This window comes from Myotis brandtii, unplaced genomic scaffold (genome assembly GCF_000412655.1).
Source record: "Myotis brandtii unplaced genomic scaffold, ASM41265v1 scaffold165, whole genome shotgun sequence".
Lineage (NCBI taxonomy): Eukaryota > Metazoa > Chordata > Mammalia > Chiroptera > Vespertilionidae > Myotis > Myotis brandtii.
The window spans coordinates 8,024,642-8,048,337 of NW_005356042.1; the positions used below are offsets into that span (position 1 = coordinate 8,024,642).

The 23,696-nt window shown below is 46.6% G+C and overlaps 1 protein-coding gene across 2 annotated transcripts; it reads right to left on the reverse strand.

The window, feature by feature from the left end:
- Nucleotides 1-254: 254 nt before the first annotated feature.
- DNAAF1 (dynein, axonemal, assembly factor 1) lies at nt 255-23,611 on the reverse strand. 2 transcript variants are annotated; one of them, XM_005862559.2, is made up of 12 exons: nt 23,344-23,611; nt 20,809-20,944; nt 19,995-20,086; nt 17,774-17,995; nt 17,467-17,633; nt 14,486-14,607; nt 10,579-10,745; nt 7,143-7,409; nt 4,297-4,406; nt 2,541-2,597; nt 1,273-1,636; nt 255-638 (listed from the first exon to the last, which is right to left on the reverse strand). In XM_005862559.2, the coding sequence occupies exons 1-12, from the start codon at nt 23,477-23,479 to the stop codon at nt 547-549; spliced, it is 1,932 nt and encodes a 643-aa protein (XP_005862621.1). In that variant the 5' UTR covers nt 23,480-23,611; the 3' UTR covers nt 255-546. The 2 variants fall into 2 exon arrangements, with proteins under 2 accessions (XP_005862621.1, XP_014392178.1); XM_014536692.1 differs by lacking the exon at nt 255-638 and having other exon boundaries at nt 648-1,636.
- Nucleotides 23,612-23,696: the final 85 nt, after the last annotated feature.

The following is a 23,696-nucleotide window of genomic DNA, read 5'->3' on the forward strand; positions in this document are numbered from 1 at the left end:
CCACTGAGCCAAACCGGTTAGGGCACTTACGTTGCTTCTGATGTCTAATGCATAAAGTTCATTTCCCCAAAGCTCTGTAGCTGGTGGGAGATGGTGCTGTCTGGTGAGGAAAACACCCACCTGAAATTGCACAGGACGCCGGATCTGCTCCAGATCAATCACACGTGGAGAGAGGAATGGCCTTATCTCAGGGTGTCTGATGAAATGGCTCATGTGACTCGCGCAGATATTAAATAATTTGACAACACATTACCTCACGGGAATACTCAAATGTTTATAATGTTCAAATGAGACACTGACGGTTGTACAATTTATACCACAAGTAACAGGGGAAATGGGTTGTGCTTTGAGAACAAGGAACACAGTGCTGCCCGACACTGCAGGGAGAGAGCATAGGAGGGATGAGTCGTGCAACAGTACACGCCACAGCCCAGGCCCCAGAGCACTTTCAGGAATTGGAGAAGGAAGGGAGCCCGGCCCAGGGGGTGACCTGCACCTTGCTGCTGGCTCCCTGTTAGTGCAAGGGCAGAGGGGCCGCCTGGGGGTTCAGTCCAAGCCAAATTCAATGTCTTCCAGGTCTGCCCCCACCAGGGGCACTGCGGGCTCAGGCTGCACCTCCTCCTCTTCAGTGCTGTTTCCTAAGAGGAAAGGTGGCTCAGTGTTCCTGGGAAAGGACATATGGCCACCCCCTCATTTTTCCCGCAGGCAGGCCTAGAGCCAGCCACTCAAGCAGGCGTCCCGAGAGAAACCTGGCCCCTGAGTGTCGAGGAAGGGCAGGAATTGTCTAGGTTTGTGTTCCCACTGCAGTTGCTGAATAAATCCCTACCAGTTTGCTTGTGATCAGTAAGCACTGGCCAGCACCCCCACAACTGCATCTCCCTGGTCACAGGCTCGGGCCCCATCACCAGACCAGGCTAATAGGTTGTGGCTTCATCTGTCCCACCCAGCCAGCTGCTCACCACTGTCCCTGCCTGGACAACCTTCCCGCCCAGCACTGTCTCACCCGTCCTGCCCGATTCTGGACCTTCACTGTGGAGGGGCCACAGTCAGGCCTGCGTCCCCATACTCCCATCTGTGGTGTCACCGGTCTCCCCCTTCCCTTAGAAGCCTTGGTCTGAAAAGGCTGAGGATTGGGATGGTGAGGAAAGGGGTTAAAACAGGCTCCCCAGCCCCGTCTACACCTGCTGAACCTGACTGCCAAGATCTGCATGCCCCTAAGAAGCCCGGAGATGCCACCCGCCTGGGAATGCCTTGAGAGTAGGGCAGCGTTACCTGGAGGAGAGGCCGAAGGTAGGTCATCGTACCCGTCACTGGAAGCGGGTGGTGGGGCGTCCCCTTTGCAGGTTGGGGGTGTCAGTGGTTGGTCCGAAGACTCGTCGTCATCGTTGAGCTCCTGAATCAGCGGGCGTGGGCACGTGGTGTCCCCACTTTGGGTCTCCAAGTCCCTCTCGGCTGCTGCTTTAAATATGTGCGTATAGGGCGCCTCAGCCTTCCTGGCGGTGTCCTTGGAGATTGCGAATATGTTGGAAAGGGTGTGTGTGAACGTGCTCTCCAGCACTGGGAGTGAGGTGTCGTCCAGCTCAGGATCACTGTCGTCACTCAAGCCCGAGATGGTTGTGATCTTTGGAAAGCACATCTTTTTTTAAAAAAGATGCCTTTGAACATTTCTGCTGTCACTGGAATCACTCTGAAATGCACAGTGCTAATTCCACTTTTATCCAGCACTAAATATTCGGTTGCCACATACAGGAAAGGGCCACGGGAGCAGAGCCCTGCCCCTTGGAAAGTTGGGTCTCGGGGTGGACACCCTTAGCCAGCTATTTTGAGCCCCCAAGTCGTGGTGAGCTCTACAACCATATCCACGTTTCTTTCTCACCCTCTGATGGGTCTCCATGCTGCCCACTGTTCTGGCTACACCCACACCCTGCCGGGGCCCTGAATGGGCTCATCTCTGAGTCCTGGCCTCTGACACACCTAACCCCGCCACCCAGACTTAGCCCCCTGGAGGTCAGGCCCCATGGGAACTGTGGTCTCGTGTCTGGTCTCTTCCTCAGTGACGAGGTCCTGCACAAATTCTGTCTTATCCTTCCTTTCCTCTCCCATGGGCCTGGGTAATGCTGGAAGGAGGAGGGTCAGGTCAGATTGGGAGATCACCCCATTGTGCCTCACACACTCCTCCTTCCCCCCCTTCTCCTTTCCTACTCTCTTTCTGTATTGCTGTAGTCGTGCTATATAAGACGGACATATAAGTACATCAGAAGAGCAGAAAAATGTCAGGGAGTACATAGTTATTAAAGATCAGTAATAAAATATGTTTAAGAAAACCCCAGTGGTTAATCATAAAACCTTTAAGAAGGGGGGTGAGGGGGGCAACGGCCAAGAGCTGCATTTCCTTTTGAAAGGTGAAAATATAGCAGGTGTGCAATGATTTCAGCACAAAAAACCTTCTTACTTTCGAATTAAAGTGATATGCTTTGTACATGGCAAGACTGGAAGGGAAAGTGGGATTATGCTGATTTGGGGAAAACCTGTGTTATAACCTTGTCCTTGTCTTCCAAAGAGTCGCCTGTATCAACATCTTCCAAGTCGGGTAGGTCCTGAAAGAGCAAATGAGCCCGTGTCACCAGGAGGGCATACACACTCTGAACGCTGGTAGGGGAGGCAGGTGCAGCCACACAGCGCAGTGAGCCTGGGCAGGTGCAAGCAAAGCATGGAGGGGCAGTGGGGAGTGACCAACCCCTCAGGCAGCCCCGTGCACGCGCACAAAACACACACGTGTGGCTACTTCAAGTATTTGGACCTGATCAATGAATGCGATTTGCAAGGTGTGGCATGTTTGAAGAATTTCCACATCTTTCTTCACTTGGCTTTGTCATTAGAGATACAGCCAGGTCATCTGGGAGGACATGATGGAGCCCAAATCAAGTGCACCTTCTATGTACAAATTAGCCTCAGGGCTCTGTGCTGTAAAATGAGTATATTTTGGACCTCCCCCAAACTAGAAGGGCTTTTGTGTTTGCTTTGTGTTGTGTTTGCGGTGTCTTTATCTCTAGCAACCGCTCCAGCATGGAGGCAGGCAGCACCGTGTGTTACATTCCTGAACTCTGGAGCCAGACTGCCTGGGTTGGTATTCTCCTCTACTGTTGCCTAGCTGTGTAGCCATGGGCAGGTTGCTTAACCTCTCTGTTCCTCAATTTCCTCATCTGAAAAATAGGGATGAAAATAGTACCTATCTCTCAGGGTTCTTGGTAGGGTAAAGCAATCAATACAAGATGTATTTAGAACAGTGCCAGATAAATGGCAAGAACAATAAGTGTTAGCTATTAGTTGCCTTGTATACAGTTGGTTCTCACATGCTAGAGGTTAATCGCCCAGTTTTGTTTCTTCGTATACATAGGCCCAGAAAACTAGAAACCCACTCAGTTTGTCTTATTGAGCCACATGCAACTGTGCAGTTAGAAATGAAACACAGTTTAGAAATGTATCAAGAGAATGGGCAGGGGGCAAAGTTGTGCCCAGGGGTTTAAAGCTCACTCATGGGCAGAGAAGCAGGCTGTCCTTCCGGGTGAGCACAGTGAGCACCAGCTGCCCACTAAGTGTGAGGCTAAAGGCTCGAGAAATGCCTCCCCACTCACTGCTTGCCCCACCACACTCCCGTTCCTGGGGGGTGGGGGGGGTGACAAAATGTGTACGTTTTCATGGTGCTCATTCCTTGGGCCGAAGCGTTTGAGACTTATCAAAACAGAGCTTCAGGAAGGAGAGGCTTCATGAGGCTGAGATATTCAGAAGGTCAGGCTGCCCCTCACCGAACGGGTATTGGGGGATCGGACACTGGACAACCAGCCACATCAGGAAGCTGGACAGGAAGATGGCATCAGCCACTTGCTGGGCAGCTGTCCAAGGAGCTTAGAGGCTCTGATGATAAATGTAACTTTCTCAGCCATTATGTATAAGGCTAGCTGGACGGAACGGCCTAGCAGTGTAACTTCTTTGGGGAAAACAAATCAAGAGTTTTGTAGACGTAGTGCCAGGGAAATCATTTGGGCCAGCGCTTCTCAGTCTTGAATGTACAATGTGTGAACCCCCTGGGGGAGATCTTTTTAAAATGCAGATTCAAATCAGTAGATCTGGGTGGGGCCTGGGAGTCTGCATTCTAACCAGCTCCCAGGGGGTGCTAGGCCTGCCGGTCCAAGGACCACACTTAGGGGAGTGGGAATTTTGAAGGGTTTGTATCTGATCACCTGTTTCACTGGCTGTAAAACAGATACTTATCTCCACAGGCAACTATTTACATACAGCGATGAAGAGCTTCTCCTCCGTCTTCAGCGTGATGGTTTCCAAATCTTCATGCCCAACAGGCTCTGTACCCAAAGTGTTCTCGGTGGCCACAATCTGGGGAGCTGATTCTAAGGAACAACAATAAAGAGTTCTTCATCTCGGAGTTAGTTTTATACGCAGCAGTCAGAGCGACAAGGCCAAGCAAGGTCAAGGTAGATTCCAAGAGCAGGGGAAGGACAAAACCTTGGTCTGAAAGGCCAGCCCCTGTGACCGAAGCTGTGAGAATCCCCAGATTAGGAGAGGGCTATGTCTAGGAAAGAGAAGGGAAAGGGAGAGAGCTGCCCCCTGCTGGAGCCTGGAGATGACTCGATGACATGGAAGTGCCAGCCAGGACCCAATGCAGAATACATACACAGGAACCTTGGAAAAGGCGTGATTGATGGGCAATGAGAAAGACAATAGCATCAGAGGCCACCTGGGGAGCTAGAGAAGAGGCAAGCTGGAGAGGCAAGTTCCATAGCCCCGTCTGAAAGGGCTGAACCCACCACCCTCTTGGACTGCCTGTCCCTCAGGGCACACGCCCAGCCCACTGCACAAGGGTTAGGGAGACCTGTTCCATAGTCTCAAGATTGCCTGGGAATAAACATGGAATCCAGGTGGGGCTCCTCTTCCTCCTCAGGGGCCAATTTTCAAGCTCCCCAAGGCTATATTCCTGGGCCCTGCTCTCTGCTTTCTCATCAATCTCATGGCTTCAGTTATTACATTAAAGACTAATGGCCCAACTTTCTCATTACACACAGGTCCAAGGTGTCCACCTGAGCACTAGCTATGTCCAGCTGGATTTGAAGAGCCACTTTGGGACGCCAGGTTAGGATGAAGCCAGGAAGCAGGCAGAGGGCTCCGTGGTGGCTGCTGTGGATGACCCAGGCCCACAACAAGGCTCCACCATTTCCTTGCTTTGCAACTTGGAGCAAGTTACTTCACCTCTCCGAGCCTCCGTTTCCAGCTCCAACAAATGCAGGTATGATAACAGCACCTGGCTCCTCAGGTTGTTGAGAAGGCTAAACAAGCCGGCCTGTGAAGCTGTGGCCTGGACCGAGTGCCCATACTGCTGGATAAATATAGAACTGGCGTTTGTCTTAACAGCAGCTGTTAATTACAGATGCGGCAGTTAACCCACTGCTTTTGAAATGTATCCTTTTTTTCATTGAGGCCAAGGCTGGCTTCGCCCTGCTGCTAGGCTAGGCACAGTTTCACTGTGAAAAATCACAGGCCAGGCCGTGATGAGACAGGAGCATGTGTATGACAACACCTAAATCTGCAGTTCTTCTAGGCCTCTCCCAGACAGTGAGGGGCTTTGCTTTGGGGGAACTTCTATTCTGGGCCAGACCAGCTAAAGTCCCCAAACAGACCTCAAATACTGCACAGGCTGGGGACAGAATGACCCGTCCCCCAAGGCCCTGTGGCCTGGACAAGTTCCAGGTCTGGCTCAACCTTACTGACACCACAGCAATAGGATGGCATCCCAGACGAGTGTTGGGTTTATTTGTTGGTCGGAAGGACCCGGGGATCTTGGCTAGAACCTGCCAGGGGTTCCTTTCCCTAGACCTGCATCACACACTATGTAGCCAGAGCATATGGCTACTGAGTGCTTGAAATGTGGCCCGTACTCCTGAGAAACTGTATTTTACATTTTATTTGTTTTTACTTTTAATTAAATTTAAAAGCTGGAGCAGTATAAAACAACTCCCTTCTTTTAGTAGGACTTCCTTTCACTTTAACCGTTGAAAAGTTCACATTTGAATTACGATGTGTTGTGTAAGTGTCAAAAACATATTGGATTTGAAGACCTAGTGCTCCCCAAACGTAAGGTATCTCATAAATAATCTTATATTGGTTTAAATTACTATATCTTAGATATAATGGGTTCAATAAGCTATATTGTTAGTGTTTCGCCCATTTCTTTTTACTTTTTCTAATGTGACTACTAGAAAATGTAGGCATGGCTCCTGTTATATGTCTATGAACAGCACTGCTGTAGATAACGAGACAATGTGTGTACTTTATCTTATAGAAACAGCAGCCAGAAGTGGAAACCTGCCCTGATCCCACAGATGCATGACTCATCTGGGATTGCGATTCTGGGAGCCAGCATCTGGGTTGTTCTGATCACATTGAAGTGGGATAGCAAGAAGCTTGGAAAATTCCTGGACAAGTGGAACAGGGAAACTGAGGCAAGAAAATTAAACAAGGCCAAACAGTTTGGGCAGCTTGCAGCCAGCTTGCAGCAAGACCTTATTGTCCTCAACTAAGGACATGAGAATAAATGGTTAGTACCTGTCCTCCCTAACCAGAGAAGACATAGCTTAAATCACTCTGGAACTGCTAAGGGCGGGGGCGAGGGAGGGAAGCTTATCTCACTCACTGAACGAAGAAGTGAGCAGTCTCAGGACTTGCCAGGTGTTCTCATAAATTCTGGGAAAAGTCACAACAAAGTAAAAGGGGGACCTTGAAATCTAGTCTGTGCCCAAGATATCCAGCAGAGGAACCTTGAAACCTTTAGACAGAAGGGTATAAAACCCCTGAACCCCCACCAAGTTCACACTCAGATTAGCTGAGTGCCCACCTGTGCTTTATGCCAGGTGTATTTTGATAAATTTGCTTGCCTTGCTTCTTTAATACATTTGCTTGCTTTGCTTCATTAATACATTAGCTTGCTTTACTACTGTGCTGCTGTCTGTCACTCTTTTGAATTCTTTCTCATGAGCATGACAAGAACGGAGGAGGGGACAGCCCTCTCCCTTCCACTCAGGGCCGTCTGATAACATCTTTTCTGGTGTTTCTGGTGCCTATAACAACATTACCTTCCCAGGTAGCTCCAAGGGTTGCTGGCTCGGGGGCCTCTGCTGGGAGCACCCCTTCTGGGTCCTGGTCTTCAATCTCTGTGTTGACATCTGCAGGCAGCTCCTCTAACACATTCGCCTTTTCTGGGAAGAGCTCATCCTTGGCCTCAAAGCTTTCCTTGACAAACAGCTCCATTTTCTGCTCCCTTTCTCCATCCTCATGAGGCTCTTCCTTCCCTTTCTCATCGACATCCACGTTCTCATTCTTGTCTGGCACTGGCACCTCCCCTGGACAACAGAAGTCCAAAGGTGAACTGGGAAATGTCCTGGGAGGACAGGGTGTCTGCACGTCTCCTGGGGACATGCAGTGAACTGCTGAGAGTGAGCCCAGGGAACCGTCAGGGACCAGTAGAGAGCTGCCTGCAAGGGTGTTCATTCCTTTGTATGATTGCTAAATAGACAGGCTGGGTGTCTGTGAGAGACATCACTTAGCTCAGCCATCTAATGGAACAGGACACAGCCATTAAGGAAATAGTGCAGGAGGTTCTTAGGAGAAGCACGCGGAAGTACGTGGATTTAAGGGCCACTTTGCTGCCTTTACTTTCAACTGGTTCATCAGAACAGAAAAGTGTGTGTGTGTGTGTGTGTGTGTGTGTGTGTGTGTGTAAATGTTAAAAACCATCTGACCTAAAGAGACAACATAGCTGTTCATTTTACTATTCTTTAAGCTTTTCTGAAAATAAAAATAAATCTAAATAAAAAGTTGAGAAAAGAAAACAAAACATACTGTAGGAGAAAATATATTTTATGGAAAATGTATTATGCTAATTCAAAAGAGTAGGCAGAAAGCAATATAATTATGCCATTTTTTATAAAGCACATATGTTACATGCCTGGGGGAAAGCCAGGCACTACCCACACTAAGTACTGAGTGATTCTGCTGAGATTCTGTTGTTCCTGTGCTTTTCTTCATGTAGTGTACTCACACTTCGTAATTACGTGAAAAACAATACATGCCATTTAGAAACATACATGGAGGCTCTTGCTTTTCTACTGGGCATAGGACAAGGAAGGGGCTCTTACTCATTAAGGGGCTCTGAGCACCATCCCCAGGATCCCGCAGGCTTGCCAGGGGCTGGGCCGGGACACAGCCAGGACTCACTCACTCATTAAAAGCCTCCACCAAATGCTGGCCGGGGGCATTTGGTGTGGGCAGGGGGCTCTGAGTCCTGGACTAGGACAGTAGGTTGGGTAGGACAGGGAGGGGGGTTCATTTACACCAAGCCTGGGAGTGGATAGAGTCTGGAAATGGGGGCGAGCGTGAAGGCAAGGCAGGGAGAGGATCCAACATCTTAGAAGAGAGCCTGTGAGGGCCAAGAACATTTCCCAGGCCTGCCCTGGTCCAGCCAAGCCAGGAATAGGGTGGTCCTGAATCTTTCACGGGTCTAGCAGGTTTCATACAATCATCCAGCTAAACAGAGGGAAATGATCTGTGTCACAGGGAGGCAGTGCAGCCACCCTTCAAAATGGACAGAATTGAATGGTCAAGGTGAAGCCGTAAAAAGGAATGTAGCACTGATCCCGCCACAATGTGCAGGAACCTCAGAAACATCCTGCTCAGTGAAAGAAGCCGGTGCAAAAGGCTACATACTGTATGGTTTCATGTATATGAAATGTCTGGAAAGATTGGTGGCTGGCAGGGGCTGGGGAGCGGGGAGGAGGAATCACTTCTAATGGGTTCAGGGTTTTATTCTGCGGTGAAGAAAATGTTCTGGAACTAGATAGAGGAGCTGTTTGTACAACATTGTGAATGCACTAAATGCCATTTTTTAAATGGTTAATTTTGGCCCTGACTGGATTACTCAGTTGGTTAGAGTGTTGTCCTGACACGCCAAGGTTGCAGGTTCGATCGCCGGTCAGGGCACATACAAGAGTCAACCAATGAATGCATAAATAAGTGGAACAATAAATTGATCTCTCTCTCTCTCTCTCTCTCTCTCTCTCTCTCTCTCTCTCTCATCAATCAATAAAGATTTTTAAATGATTAATTTGATGTTATGTGAATTTCAACTCAGTTTTTAAAAAGGTGATTTGCACAGAAGGTCTCTGACCAACACTGGGGCTGCAGCTCTCTGCACTTACCCTACCACCCCCGCCACAAGCTCACGCCCTAACAAGGCTTCCATGACAGTCGTCTTCACAGCCCGTGACTTCCTGTCACCTGCCGTGTTAAGGCTGGTTTTCAGGTCCTTCTTGATAGGACCTTCCCCAGCCCAGCTAACCTTATGTGATTTCCCAATTCACAGTTTCGTTCCAGACCTGGGTGCTGGCGCTCCTCCGTGCCCCCCAGGGAAGCTGGAGGCTCCTTGGCGGAGGCAGAATCATATCCTCTCCCTCCACTGGGATCTGCACCGTCTGCGTGCTCATTCCACGTGTGCATGAGTGAGTGTGCCGCACCTGAGGTTGGTGTGCAGAAACCTATTTATTTATAAATGCTCCCCCACCCAGTGGGCAGAGAGCCCTTTCTATGTGCAGAAAAGTGTCGGACTCAAAGGGGCAATAGTAGCAATGAAAAATCGAATAACAATTAAAAAATCAAGATGACCATAACCCTCTGATTCAAACAAGGCATAAAGGGCACTGACTGTGCCTCCATATATATGCTGGCTGACTTTACTGTTGTTAATGACACGAGGTGGAGAAATTAAGCACAATACCATATTGTCTTGATATGAGGTCATATTATGCATTTATGACAGAGTAATAATGGCCCCACAAAGAGGTCCACGTCCTAATCCTAGAATCTGGGACTATGTGACCTCACAGGGCAAAAGGGACTTTGCAGGTGTGATTAAGGGATGGGAGATCATCCTAGAGTTACCCAGGCGGGTCCAATGTCATCACGAGGAGCCTTAAAAGAGGGAGGCGGGAATGTCAGAGCTAGAGAGACAGGAGGCTGTGAAGATGGAGCAAGGGGCCGTGAGCCAACCCATGCCGGCGGCTCTAGGAGCGGGAAAAGACAAGGAAACAGAACCTCCCTGCAGCCTCCAGCAGGGGCTCTGCCTGCTGACACCTTGGTTTTTGCCCCGTGAGACCCATGTCGGACTGGAGACTTTCGGAACTCTGGTAAGATAATAAATTTGTGTTGGGTAGGCCCCTAAATTTGTGGTCATCAGTTATGGCAGTCACAGAAAACTAATACATCATTTAATTTGGAAAACTGGGGCTGGCTTAACAAATTGAGTTTTAGTCACTAAAAGGGGTTTGAAACTGCACATGAATGTTGGGGGTTTTCACCGCCCCAGGCAGGAGGGGGAGAGCAAGTGCAGATGGATCAGCAGGTCTGTGAGTAAATGGTCTAAACCCCCCTCTCCCCTCCCCAAATCCCAGCGATGAAAGACTGCGAGTTGGACAGCATGGATTTCTAATGTAAGCAGAGCTCTGTGTAGACGCATACCTTTCTCTTGGCTCTCGGCCTGCCGCTTCCTCTCCTCAGCCCGCCGCTTGATCCTCGCCAAGGCTTCGATGCTGTCCGTGATCTTCTTCCGTTCCCGGTTCTCCCACTGCTGCCTCTCCTCTTTCTCGGCCGCGTACCCTCCCCTAGCCCAGGCCTCTGCGCAAGCTCTGTTTAGAGGATTTGAAAAGGAAGCGGAAATCAGTGAGGCTTGAATTTTCATAGGTTCAAGGCAAATTCAAAACACTGTTGCACCAAACTTGTTTATTTTCCCCAAAGTCAAACACCAAAGCCACATAGGACATATGCCCCTAAGGACAGAAGTTAACATATGTACATTTTAATCTTCAAAGTCGAATGGTTTTCCAGCCTTCTAGATGTGACACCAAAGCACAATGGACAAAAGAAAAAATAGAGAGATTGGGTTCCATCAACATTAGAATGTTTGTAATGTAAAGAATACCACAAATAAAGTGAAACCACCAGCCACGGAACATGAGAAGGTATTTGCAAATCATACCGGATAGGGACTTGTGCCTAGAATATAGAAACTTACAACTCATTAATACAAGGATAACACAATTTTAAAATGGGCAAATGTGCCTTGGTTGGTGTGGCTCAGTTGGTGGGAGCATTGCCCCATGCACCAAAAGGTTGTGGGTTTGATTCCCAATCAGGGCACATATGGGAGGCAATCAATTGATGTTTCTCTCTCACATTGATGTCTCTCTCTCTCTCTCCCCCTCCCCCTCCCTCCCTTCCTATCTCTGTAAAATCAATAAAAAAAAAAACATAACCTTGGGCGAGGATTTAAATCAATCACTAAATAAATAACAACTGGCAAAGGTTAAAAGAATGAGAAGATAAAACACTGACTGGGAGAAAATATTTGCAAGAAATATAACGGAATAATGACTTGTATCTAAAACATACAAAGAACTATTAAACTGTGAAACTTAAAAAAAGGGGGGGCGGGCCTAAAGATCTGGACACCTCACCAAAAAAAGATATATAGATGACAAATAAGCATATGAAAAGCTGTTCCATATCATATAAGATTAGAGAAATACAAATTGAAAGGAGATACCACCACACACCTATTACAATAGCTAAAACCCAAACACTGTCAGCACCAAATGCTGGTGAGGATGTGAGCAACAGCTGCTCTCATTCACTGCTGGTGGGAACGCAAGATGGGGCAGCCCCTTGGGAAGCCAGTTTGGAAATCATGGTGCTACACGTAGTTTACATATAACCCAGCACGTGTTTACTCAAATGAGTTGAAAACAAATGTCCGCACAATCCTGTACACAAAAATTCATAGCAGCACTAGTCACAAGAGCCAAAACTTGGAAACGACCCACATGTCCATTGACTGATGGGTATGTACACGGTGGCACATCCACATAGAATGTTATCTTGCGATACTATTTTGGAATGAATGAATGACACCTGCTACCATGTGGGTGAACCTTGAAAACATTAGGCTATGTGAGAAAAGCCAATCAAAAAAGGACACATAGTGTATGATTCCATTTACAGGAAATGTCCAGAATAGGCAAGTCTACAGAGATGGAAAGTAGATTTGTGATTGCCTAGAGCTGGGAGACGGGGAATGGGGAGTGACTGCTAATGAATAAGAGTTCCTTTTTAGGGGCGTGAAAATATTCTAGAATCAATTGTGGTGGTGGTGGTGGTAACTGTGTGAATTTACTCAAAGCCACTGAATTGTACACTTTAAATGGGGAACTGCTCTAGGGGCTGGGGTTACAGCAGTAACAGGAGATGATATTGCTCTCTGTTAGAGCTGCCCTTGTATGGGGAAAGACAGACCCTTAACAAGGGAACCAGCACGTTAAAGGCTGTTACGTCCTAAGGAAAGAAACCAGGCTGAAGAGACACCCAGAGCAAACGTGCTATTAGATAGGGTGGTGGGTCATGGGAGATTTTAATAACATCACAGGCCAGCAGGCACCTGCCAGCACCTGTGGTGCGTGTCCCAGGCAGAGAGAAGAGCAAGTGCCCAACAGGACCAGCTAGTGAGTGGTGGCCTTAGGACTCAAACGCAGGTGAGTCTGACTCCGGGACTGGAGTTGTGCTACACTGTACAGGGGGATGGATCTCACTGTGAAGGTTTGTCTTGTATCCGGTTTTCACTTTCCACTGGTCAGTGCTACTTCAGGGTGGGGCTCAGAATCCTCAGCCACAGCTGAGCCCATTGGTTCACTCCTATATGCCCGGTACCTGCTCAAGTCCCATGTGTCACAGGGACTCACGTGGACCCTGTGGTCGGTATTGTCCCCGTTTTCCAGAGGAGGAACATGAGGCTCAGGAGGTTAGTGAGCGCACCTAAGGGGACATGACTCCTGGCTGCAGAGCTTGGCTTTCAAGTCTGCACGCGGGCTCCACTTGCTGCGCCTCCATTACTCCCAGGGCTGGGGGCCGGGGCACTGGGTACATCTCTGCCCAACTCCCCAGAAGCAGGTCCTCTTGTTTTCTCATCTAATTGGAGTGGAGGCTCTCACTTCTACTTGACATATTTGTTGGTTTGACTTAAATTTGTGAGTTTAAAAACATTTCACCAGCTACATTTCTTTTAAAAAGTTGAATCATTCAAAATTCAGATGGCACTTCCCTTTGAGCTATCCATATGACTGAGGTTTTATTCTAAGTTAGAATGAATAGTGATCTCAGTTAAAAGCACAGATAACAGTGATGATGATCTACATGGCAGTCCTGAATTTATTATTCTTCATATAAAAAGAGCTCTTATGAATCAATAAGAAAAATCCCTCCCAGAATAAAGAAAACTGGGGGGAAGCCACGAATGCAATACTCCTAGAGGAGGCAACATCAGTGTCTGACAAAGATGGTAAATGTAACCAACCTCATCAGTTATCTAAAAATACAAATTTAAAAGGAGACACTATCTTCACTCATCAATTCACCTGGCAAAGATTTCCTTCACATGGCAATGTCTGGTGATGCTATAAATTGTTACAAACTTTCTAGAAAACAATATATATATGGCTAATATGCAAAGTGTCCCCTCAGGATTTCGACAGGGAGAACAGGAGTTCAATTGTTTGCTATGATGTGCGCTGACCACCAGGGGGCGGTGCGAAACATAACCGGTGACCAGTAGCGGTGGCAGGGTGCTAAGGGGGTGTGGGAAGGAGGAGGTGGGGAGGTGGGGGTGGGGGGAACTGTGCAGTTGTGGCACATGGTGGCAATAGAAGGAGGAGGCAGGGAACCTAATCAGCCCTGATTGCCTGCCAGGGCTAAGGACCCTACCCATGCACAAATTTCATGCACCGGGCCTCTAGTTAAAAATATAAGCACTTTTGCCCTGGCCAGCTTGGCTCAGTGGATAGAGTGTCAGCCTGCAGACTGAAGGGTCCCAGGTTTGATTCCGGCCAAGGGCACATGCCTGGGTTGCGGGCTCGATCCCCAGTAGGGGTTGTGCAGGAGGCAGCCAATCAATGATTCTCTCTCATCATTGATGTGTCTATCTCTCTCTCTTTCTCCCTTCCTCTCTGAAATCAATAAAGAAATATATTTTTTTAAAAGTTTAAAAAAAATATAAGCACCTTTAAAAAGGCTCAGACCACATTCTTTGATCCAATAATACAACTCCTTGAATTCCAACCTGAGGAAATAATCAGCAATGAGGCCAGAGACTTATATGCAACTATATTTATCAAAGGATTATTTTTTTAAAAAAACCTATGAATAAAGGCTCAAAAATAGAGAATTTTCTATTATAAATGATTATGTAACCATTAAACCTATTTCCAAGGAATTTAATGATGGGTGAAAATGCTCAAAAAGCAGAATTTTTAAAAAGTTTAATAAGTATGCATAACTATTACGTATTCACATGTGATCACAAAGCTTTTCTCTTCCTTACCTGTCCTTTGGAAAAACTGGTCTGTCATCCAGGAATGTTAACTGTTTTAGTCGAATAGTGACTGTCCTTCGATAGTTAGGGATGTTCCTAATAACTGGGTTTCCCATCAAATTCAGGACACGCTGTAAGCAAACAGGCAGAACTGAATTAATTGCTAAAAAATGGATGTGGTGTTAATATTGTATACGTGCCGTGCTCTAAGAATGAACAAAAAGGAAGTGCCAACATCATGTCCTGCTGACGGTATTAGCGAAGCCAGAGGGTATCATTGTTGTTTTGCCATCGGAACGGGCAGCCCTTTCTTTTCTTGAACTTCAGATCCTCAGTCTCAGTGTCCTTCCAGAACAATACTATAAAACGTTTCCTGAGCCCCTTTCCAAGAGCGGTGATTACATTAGCTTTGCTCACACAATCTCTTCGACTGAAATTGATCTCAGTCTAATTGATTGTTTTTCTCCTTCCCAGCCAGGGCCCATTTTAAGAAAAGTACACAGCGGCTAGACAGATAAGGAGCAGTGAATAAGGGGACCGGATGGGAAGTGCCCACTGATTGACCACGGGGGCCTTGCTCGTCAGGCCTACAGGTGTCCTGGAGGTCATGTTGGGGCCACGAAAGAGAAAGAACTGTGCAGTGACAGCATGCCGTCCCCATCCTTAAAGACTGGCACCTCCTCTTCCGCCCATGAAACTCAGAAAAGGCAAATAGGTAAGGAGACATGTGAGTGAACCATTTAAAATTGCTTAAACTGATGAAATATTTTTCACAGCTAAAGTGGGTTTTGTTGGAGAAAGTTATACATTGTGGACTAGTTAGTTTAGCCTTTCCCTAACGTCATTCTCATACTGCCTTCACGTTCTTGTTATATTCCAAGTGACCTCTCCTGTGGGGCTGGGGTGGTGGGAGCCGTATGCTCCAGCTGCATGGGGTGCAGATATTCTAAACCAATCATAACACAAACTATAGGCAGACTGCTTTTCTTATGGGCATCGTATATTGAAGTCCTAACCCCAGCACCTTAGAACGTGACTGTATTTGGAGATAGGCCTTTCAAGAGGTCAATTAAGATGAAACTCGGCCTCAGTGATGGTCCTAATCCGATATGACTGGGTCCTTATAAAAAGAGGAGATTGGAACACAGACACGCACAGAGGAGAGAAGGAGAGAAGACACCAAAGAGAGAAGCCTCAGAATGAAACGAACCCTGCTGACACCTTGATCTTGGACTTCCAACCTCTAAAATTATGAGAAAATAAATTTCTGTTGTTTAAGCCCCCAAGTCCACGATAATCTGTTATGGCAGCTAAGTGAGAAAAAGATATTATAACGTAATACAGCTTTATATTAACACCATGTGCTAGTAATTCTAAACTAGTTCTTTTTAACAGTCTCCTCTGTAATTATTCCTGAGCTATTTGTCTTTTAATTGACTCACTTTTTCCAGACTTATCAATGCCCTCAGCAGTAAGCAGTGAGCTCGAGTCCTTCCTGTGCTATTTTAAATATTTCTCCTCGTACACATGGCAACACATACACCCCAAAAAGCAAGGAAGCCATCAAAGGCCACTGAGGTTGAGTCAAAAGGACATAGGTGCTACCTGGTCAGGTTGTCACGGGCCGGAAGATGGGACCATTTGAGCATCCAAAATGAAAATGATAGCAAGGGTTAAATCATATCAAATACTGTTTATATAAATCCACGAGTTCATAAGGATACTGAAAAAGAAAAACCCTTCATTGTCACCATTAATGGTTGCTAGGTTCTTGACTCACTTCTCTGAAAATCAATCAATAAATAAAAAAGAAGCAGACACTTTTCCCGCTTTTTCTGTATGAACTGTATAGTGTTAGGGAACCACTAGTTGATGAGGGAAGGTTCTTCTTTGTAGAAGCATTCCAGCTAATGATAAAGGCAGAAGGAATAAGAGAAGTAGAAAATGACCATCACGTGACTCCTGATGAAATAGAGCATCTAGGCAATGCCCATCAGTGGCAGCTAAGATAATCGGGAGAAAGAACAATGGGGACTATATACTGGCTCGGTCCGGCTGACAATACATGAACCCATTACTCAATATTAAAAGTACAAAAAGAGAAGCCATCAGACATTACATGCCCCATGATGCGATGCAACAGCACACCCAAAGTTACATATTGAATCTGGATATGATGACGCCTCTGGCTCCATTATCATTCTCCAAGAAATACTGGGTACAGCAGTACATGTTAAACAACACCACGAGGATGCAATCAACCAAGTCCAGAATGTGGCCCATGCCAGAGGATGGACCCGGTTTCTTTGACAGAGTAATGGGGGTGGGGGTGAGGGTGAGGGAAACAGGGAAGGGAAACAGTGAGAAACCAGGAGATTTGAGAGACAAATAATCCAAACGTGATGCATGGTTCTGGTTTGGATTTGAGCAACCCAATGGTCAAAATGCATTTTTGAGACAAATGGGAAAAATTGAACATGGTCTGCATTTTAAATGTAGTTATTACATTATATTAGATATAATAACAGTACTTTGTGCTAAAAAAAATAATAAGGTCCTTATCTGTTAGAGATACACACTAAAATATTTGTGGGTGAAATGACATAGCTTCTGGCGTTTAAGATACTCCGGCTAAAAACACAAAGAGGGAAAGAATGTGGCCGACCAGCGTGGTTCAGTGAGGATTGACCTATGAACCAGGAGGTCTTGGCTCCATCCTGGGCACATGCCGTGGTTGTGGGCTCGATCCCCAGTGTGGGGCGTGCAGGAGGCAGCGGATCGATGATTTTCTCTCATCATTGATGTTTCTATCTCTTTCTCCCTCTCCCTTCCTCTCTGAAATCAATCAATAAAAATAGTAAAAAAAAAAAAAAAAGGAATAGAGGGTGAAAGGAGAGAGAGAAGAAGGGAAGGGAGGGAGGGAAGGATGGAGAGGAGAAGAGATTTAACATCTAAAGAACATGAAAGTATGCCAGGTTTGTGTGTTTTACCAAATCAGGCATGCTCTCCAGGATGCTCAGGATCTCTGGGTCACTCAGTCGATTGTGGGAAAGATCAAGGACGCAAAGTTTCAGGCACTCCTTCAGATGCCAGACGTCTTCCACCGTCTCCAGGTGATTGTGGGCTATCTGGAGCGTGTTCAGGGCTGGCAGACAGGCTGGAAGGCGAGGTCAGCAGAAGTTAAACAACAGTGGCACAAAAAGGTTTCTTGCCCATAGCATACAATTTTAGAACCTCCCCCAGGGAAAGCGGTGGACATAATGGCAGTTAGAAAGGCCCTGCGTGGGGCGTTCTCACAGAGGTTTTCAATGGTCTTGATGTAATTGTTGCTGAGGTTCAGAGCATCCAGTTTCTGCAGAGGTTCGAGGTTCTCGATTTTATGAAGCAAGTTCACTTGCAAGAAGAGGCAACGCAGTTCGGTCTGGGCCTCCAGGTTCTCGATTTTCTGTATTCCGTTGGACTCCAGCCAGAGACAGCGCAGCCCCGTGTACTCTTCCAAGTTCTCGATGCGATCGAAACCTAGCGAGAAGGGGGTTTCGCCCTTAAGCTCCTCCATGCACACAAGGGACGCAGGAGTCGCCCTTGTTTGTGCCTCCCTGCCTAGCACCCACACCTCCTTCCTCTAGGGCAGTGATGGCGAACCTTTTGAGCTCGGCGTGTCAGCATTTTGAAAAACCCTAACTTAACTCTGGTGCCGTGTCACATATAGAAATTTTTTGATATTTGCAATCATAGTAAAACAAAGACTTATATTTTTATATTTATTTTATATATTTAAATGCCATTTAACAAAGAAAAATCAAACAAAAGAATGAGTTCGCGTGTCACCTCTGACACGTGTGTCATAGGTTCGCCATCACTGCTCTAGGGACAGTACTGCTCCTTCGCTTTGAGGAACATCCCTCTTTGTCACCACCCCCTGGCTCTCAGAGTCGTGATGACTCATTCTGGGCTGGTCAAGCTTAGACACATGGGGCCAACATAGATGAATCCTGGGGAGTGTGGCTGGCTCCGTTGGGAAAAGGCAGTCTTTATGTTGGAGTGGCCGGCTGGGCAAGGGGAGCCGAGCAGTGCAGCAGCCACCTTCGTGGCTGGGAGCGGGTGGAGGTGAGGGATGACTTGCCCGAAATGAGTCAGAGGGAAGCAGGGCCAAGCAAAGGAGACAGAGAACCTCATGGAGATACACTACGAGCATCAGGATGTGGCTAACTGTGGGTCTTGTTTTAATTCATTTTTCAGTTTTATGAGCCCAACTGAAGATTAGCAAAACAAACAGTAGACAGCTTGAGTGTAACCTCCTGAGAGAGTGAGCCAGAATCGCCCAGCTAAGTCATTCCCAGATGCCTGGCCCCCGGGAAACATGTGAGATGAGGAATTGAAGTTGCTAAGTTTGGGGATAAGTGGTTAACATGGGCACATCTCTCCCCAACTTTCTACCTCTCTGACTCCTTCTACTTGGTCTAACCTACTGGGTCCCCTTCTTCTTCCTTCCTCTTTTTTTTTAAAAAAAAATATTTTATTGATTTTTTACAGAGAGGAAGGGAGAGGGATAGAGAGTTAGAAACATTGATGAGAAAGAAACATCGATCAGCTGCCTCCTGCACATGTCCTACTGGGGATGTGCCCGCAACCAAGGGACATGCCCTTAACCGGAATCGAACCTGGGACCCTTCAGTCCGCAGGCCGACACTCTATCCACTGAGCCAAACCGGTGCTGGCCCTTCCTCTTAAATATTGGTCCCCTGGGATCTGCCCCCCTAAGCGGAGAGTTTTGGGGCAGGGGACAATGTGGAGGTGAGGAAACTAGCTGGGAGCTGTTCCAAACTGTGAAGGCATTTGTGCTGCGGGGGCCCTCCGTGAACCTCCCTGGCCCGGCACTCCTCACAGTGGCTGCACCATCCCCCAGGACACCAAAGGCACCTCTGCCTATCCATCTCTGTGTGTCTCTAGAACTGAGCAATGCCAGGCCCACAGGAAGCCCTCAGCACATTTACTTAATAACACGGAGGTCTGATGAGGCAGGTGGGCCATTTCAGCCCTGCCTGGGAGTTATCAGTCTTGATCAATGCAAGGAATATCTCTGTCTCTGAACTCAAAGTTAAGTTTATATAAGATACTGGAACCAGCCCTGAGCCCTTGGGGATGCCTCTAGTTATATGTCTCCATTCTGAGAGGCACCCCCTGACCCGCACCCTTTGTTTTCTGTGCCAGTCTTCGATCCTGCACAACATCTCTCTCCCAAACCCAAAGCATTTACAACTAGCTTCCGGCTTGAAAAATTATTAAGTCTTTGGAAAACTTAAAAGATATCCATGTGTTTCCTTTGTATCCATAGGACCAGTGGCCCCTTTATAAACTCTAAGGTAAGACTTTTTCTTCAAAGAAATATTGCTGCTTTTCTATAAATCTCCACTGAACTCTCTGAAATTTCTACTGAAATGTAATTTGAGAACCCCAGATGATCCCTGCAAGTAATTGTTATGCCACCAGCATCTCTCTGCCTCTCCCAGAGCCTCACCTTTAAAGTGTAAATACAGCGTATCATTCAACGCTGGGGTGATATACAGCTTGTGTTGCTTGCAGAGTTTCTGCAGGAAGCGTTTAGTCATTCTGTTAAATGGGAAACACAAACAAGCAATTTATTTGAGTTTATCAGCTCTGAAATATATTCCAAAAATTGTTTATCACATCCATTCCTTCCGCCAAATCCACAACATCCTGAATGCCTGATAGCTATTTTATGTTCTTTGGGGTTTTCTTCTGTATAGCTTTCAAGGCCTCATCTAATATTACTTTCAGCATTCTTAAAAGTTGAAACATGTGCTCTAATAAAAATACTTTTAATATCGTGTCATTCGTAACTACGGATGTTTCTCTCTCCAGGTCTGGCATTAAAGTTTGATAGATCTTGGTTAGTTGTGCCACAGGGGCAAGCCATCCTGACTCCAGCACTACAGATATTGTGCTATTTAATCGCCAGGAGTCTCTTTTTTCCATTGATTTTTTTTTTCAGAGAGAGTGGAAGGAAGGAAGGAAGGAAGGAAGGAAGGAAGGAAAGAAGGAAATGAGGGAGGAAGAGACAGCGAGATCGGGAGCGATAGTGAGAGAGAAATCGATGTGAGAGAGACATCCATTGGTTACCACCCGCATGCACCCCGTCCAGGGACCAGGGATCGAACCTGCAACCCAGGTACGTGCCCATGACCAGGAATCAAACCCGAGACCCTTCAGTGCAAGGCCAACATTCTAACCACTGAGCAACATGGACCAGGGCTGAGCCTCATCTCTCTTACTTGGTAACTGTGTGCTGTGACAGCACCACGCCCACATACCTGGGGCCATGATCTTCCTTGTCATTTCTTTGGTGTGCTAAGCAACCGTCCAACCTGCTGTCACCGCTTTGTTTCTGCTCACTTTTGTAGGATGTGTCAGAAGGACCCGCACATGTTTCCTTAGGATCATTGATTTCTGTAAAATTAAGAGATGGGGTCTATGGAGATCAAGAAATGTATTTAAAAGTTCTCCCAATTTCAACGTCAGTAATAACTGTCGGCTTATGGTATGGAACACTAGTACTCATTAAACGTATAACAATCTTTAAAGGACTGTGGAATTTTCCCTTCTAGGTAGGTCCTCGGTAATAGCTCTTGTACAGATGCACAAGGAGACATGTACAAAGATATTCATTTCTGCATTATTTGTAACAGTCCAAAACTGTTAACAGTGCAAATGTCCATCCATGGGAACTAGTTAAAATAAAACAATGGATTACTATTCTGCCTTGCAAAGAATGCACTCGAGTTAGTTACATCACCAGTATGGCTTAATTCTCAGAAACATCTGTGGAATGAAAAAAAGCAAATTTAATAGTAAGCACAGAATATCATCTATATAAATTAAAAACACACAAACCAACGCTATGTGTTAAGAACATTACACACACACACACATATATAGTAGAAGAAGGGAGAGAGAGAGGGAGGGAGGGAGAGAGAGGTATTAAATTAAGGAATCCATACAAAATTCTGGAGAAGGGGAGAAAGGAATGGGACTAGGATTAGGGGCTGGGAATGTCAATCTGAAATATATGGTGACAGAAGATGATTTGACTTTGGGTGGTGGGCACACAATGCAATGTACAGATCATGTATTATAGAATTGTTCACTTGAAGCCTATATGATCTTATTAAACAATGTCACCTCAATGAATTTAATGAAAATTATCTGAGCCCAGCCGGGTGTGGCTCAGCGGTTGAGCGTTGACCCAGGAACCAAGAGGTCACCGGTTCGATTCCAGGTCAGGGCATATACCTAGGTTTCGGGCTTGATCCCCAGTATGGGGCGTACAGGAGGCAGCCAATCAATGATTCTCTCTCATCTTTGATGTTTCTCTCTCTCTCTCTCTCTCTCTCTCTCTCTCTATCTCTCCCCCTCTCCCTCTCTGAAATCAATAAAAATGTATTTAAAAAAAGAAAATTATCTGAGATGTTTTATTTTTTTAATTAAAAATACTTCAAGTGAATTGATAAAAATATTAATCATTTTCAGTTCTTAGTGGCAATACATGAGTGTTTAGTATAATGTTCTCTGTTATTTTTAAAACGTTCTCAAAAGAAAAAACATAAAGAGTAACAAAAATAGTGGAAATGAGCACATTCAAATGGGCACTTAATATTTTTAAAGGCCCATCAAAATTGGCCCATTCAAATACACTTAATCTTCAGGGTTGCTGGCTTCTACTGTGTGTTTGTGAAGTCTATTGAATGAGGATCTACCCTTCATGCATGGGACTGGGTCTCACACTTCCCCATTTCCCACTGCATACAATGCTCAGGCACAATAAAACACCAGATAAAGGTTTGTGAAATAAAGAATACATAACTGCTTGATTATATTAACAACAAGAGCTATGATTTATTAATGGCCCACTGTATGACAGAACCTCTAATTATAATTATCCCTGTAATAATATCCCTGCTTGTCGATGAGGAGACTGCTCCACAGAGAGATTAAGATCTGGGCCAAGAGCCATAAAGCTGGCCAGCTGCAGAGCTGCAATCTGAACCCAGTGTGAGTGGCTTGCCACAGAGCAACATGGCTTTCCAACAGCTCCTTGTATAAGCCCAACAGGGCTTGCCTGCACAGTTGATGCTCAAGATATATTTGTTGACTGGGTTCAAAAAATGAAACAAGCTTTGTGCAGTGGCAGTATCATAGCCAATGAGGTTTATCTGAGACGCGATTATTGCTAATTGGAAAAAAGAAACATAAAAGAAGTAGTATCTTTATCTAGTCACTAACAGGTTTCCCTGAGGACCCCAAGCCAAGAGAGAGCAGAGGCTGAAGCCTGTTTTCTATGCCCATTCTGGGAAACTGGTAAGGAGTCACCTGCTAACCCCAGAACTGTCAGCTCTTCGTTCACTCGTGGCATGGACACTGTGAGTTCAATTAAGATGTCCTACTCTGGCATCTTTTGATCTTAAATGGCGATAGCAAAGAAGGGATACATTCAAAACACAAAAAAAGTTAGGTGGGAAGAGAATGGTGTGTTGGGTAAGGACTTGGGCTCTGGCGTCAGATTGTTGCCTGAGTCTATTCTGATATTCTGGCTGAGGGTAATCTGTTTGAAGCAAGTTCTATAACCTCTTTATGTCCCAGTTTTCCTCATCTGTATGAAATGGGGAGAGGAGTGCCTATCGCAGAGGGCGGGTGTATGGCTCAAATGCAGCGAACCCTTGGCACGCATACTTTAATAAGCGTGGGCCGCTATTGTTATTATTATTGTTATTGCTGGCTGTGAAGATCAGGTATGTGGTGTTGGGCGCAGCCCGTCGCCCCCCTCGCCTCCCTGGGGCGGCGGTCAGCACCTTCCTTGCGGCTCCCTTGGCCTGCGTTCCCGTGGTCACCCGCAGACTCCTCCACGCCAGGCACCACACCCGGTTCCTGCGTGCAGTCCTGTTTCTCTTCCTCGTCCGCCGTGGGCTCCAAGACCTCGGGGTGCATGTCTATTCCGGAAACACCGAACACCCCGTAGCAATGGGCAGCCCCGTTTGGCCGGGTCGCTACGGCCCCAGCTGGACCAGAGAGGTCCGGCTTTCCTTCCCCGCCTGCACTCGCGCCCGCGTCGTTGGCAGCCCAACGCTTCCTTGGTCTCCACAGCAACCGCTGCACATGCGCACTCGGACGGACCCGCACACCCGGACGCCTAGGGCGGACCTCC

Coding starts and splice junctions, on each gene's coding strand:
- DNAAF1 (XM_014536692.1), bottom strand. CDS start 23,479: ATGCACCCCGAGGTCTTGGAGCCCACGGCGGACGAGGAAGAGAAACAG. Junction 17,634..17,773: donor CAAGACCATTGAAAACCTCT/GTGAGAACGCCC, acceptor CTCGCCTTCCAG/CCTGTCTGCCAGCCCTGAAC. Junction 2,598..4,296: donor AGGAGAAGCTCTTCATCGCT/GTATGTAAATAG, acceptor TTGCTCTTTCAG/GACCTACCCGACTTGGAAGA.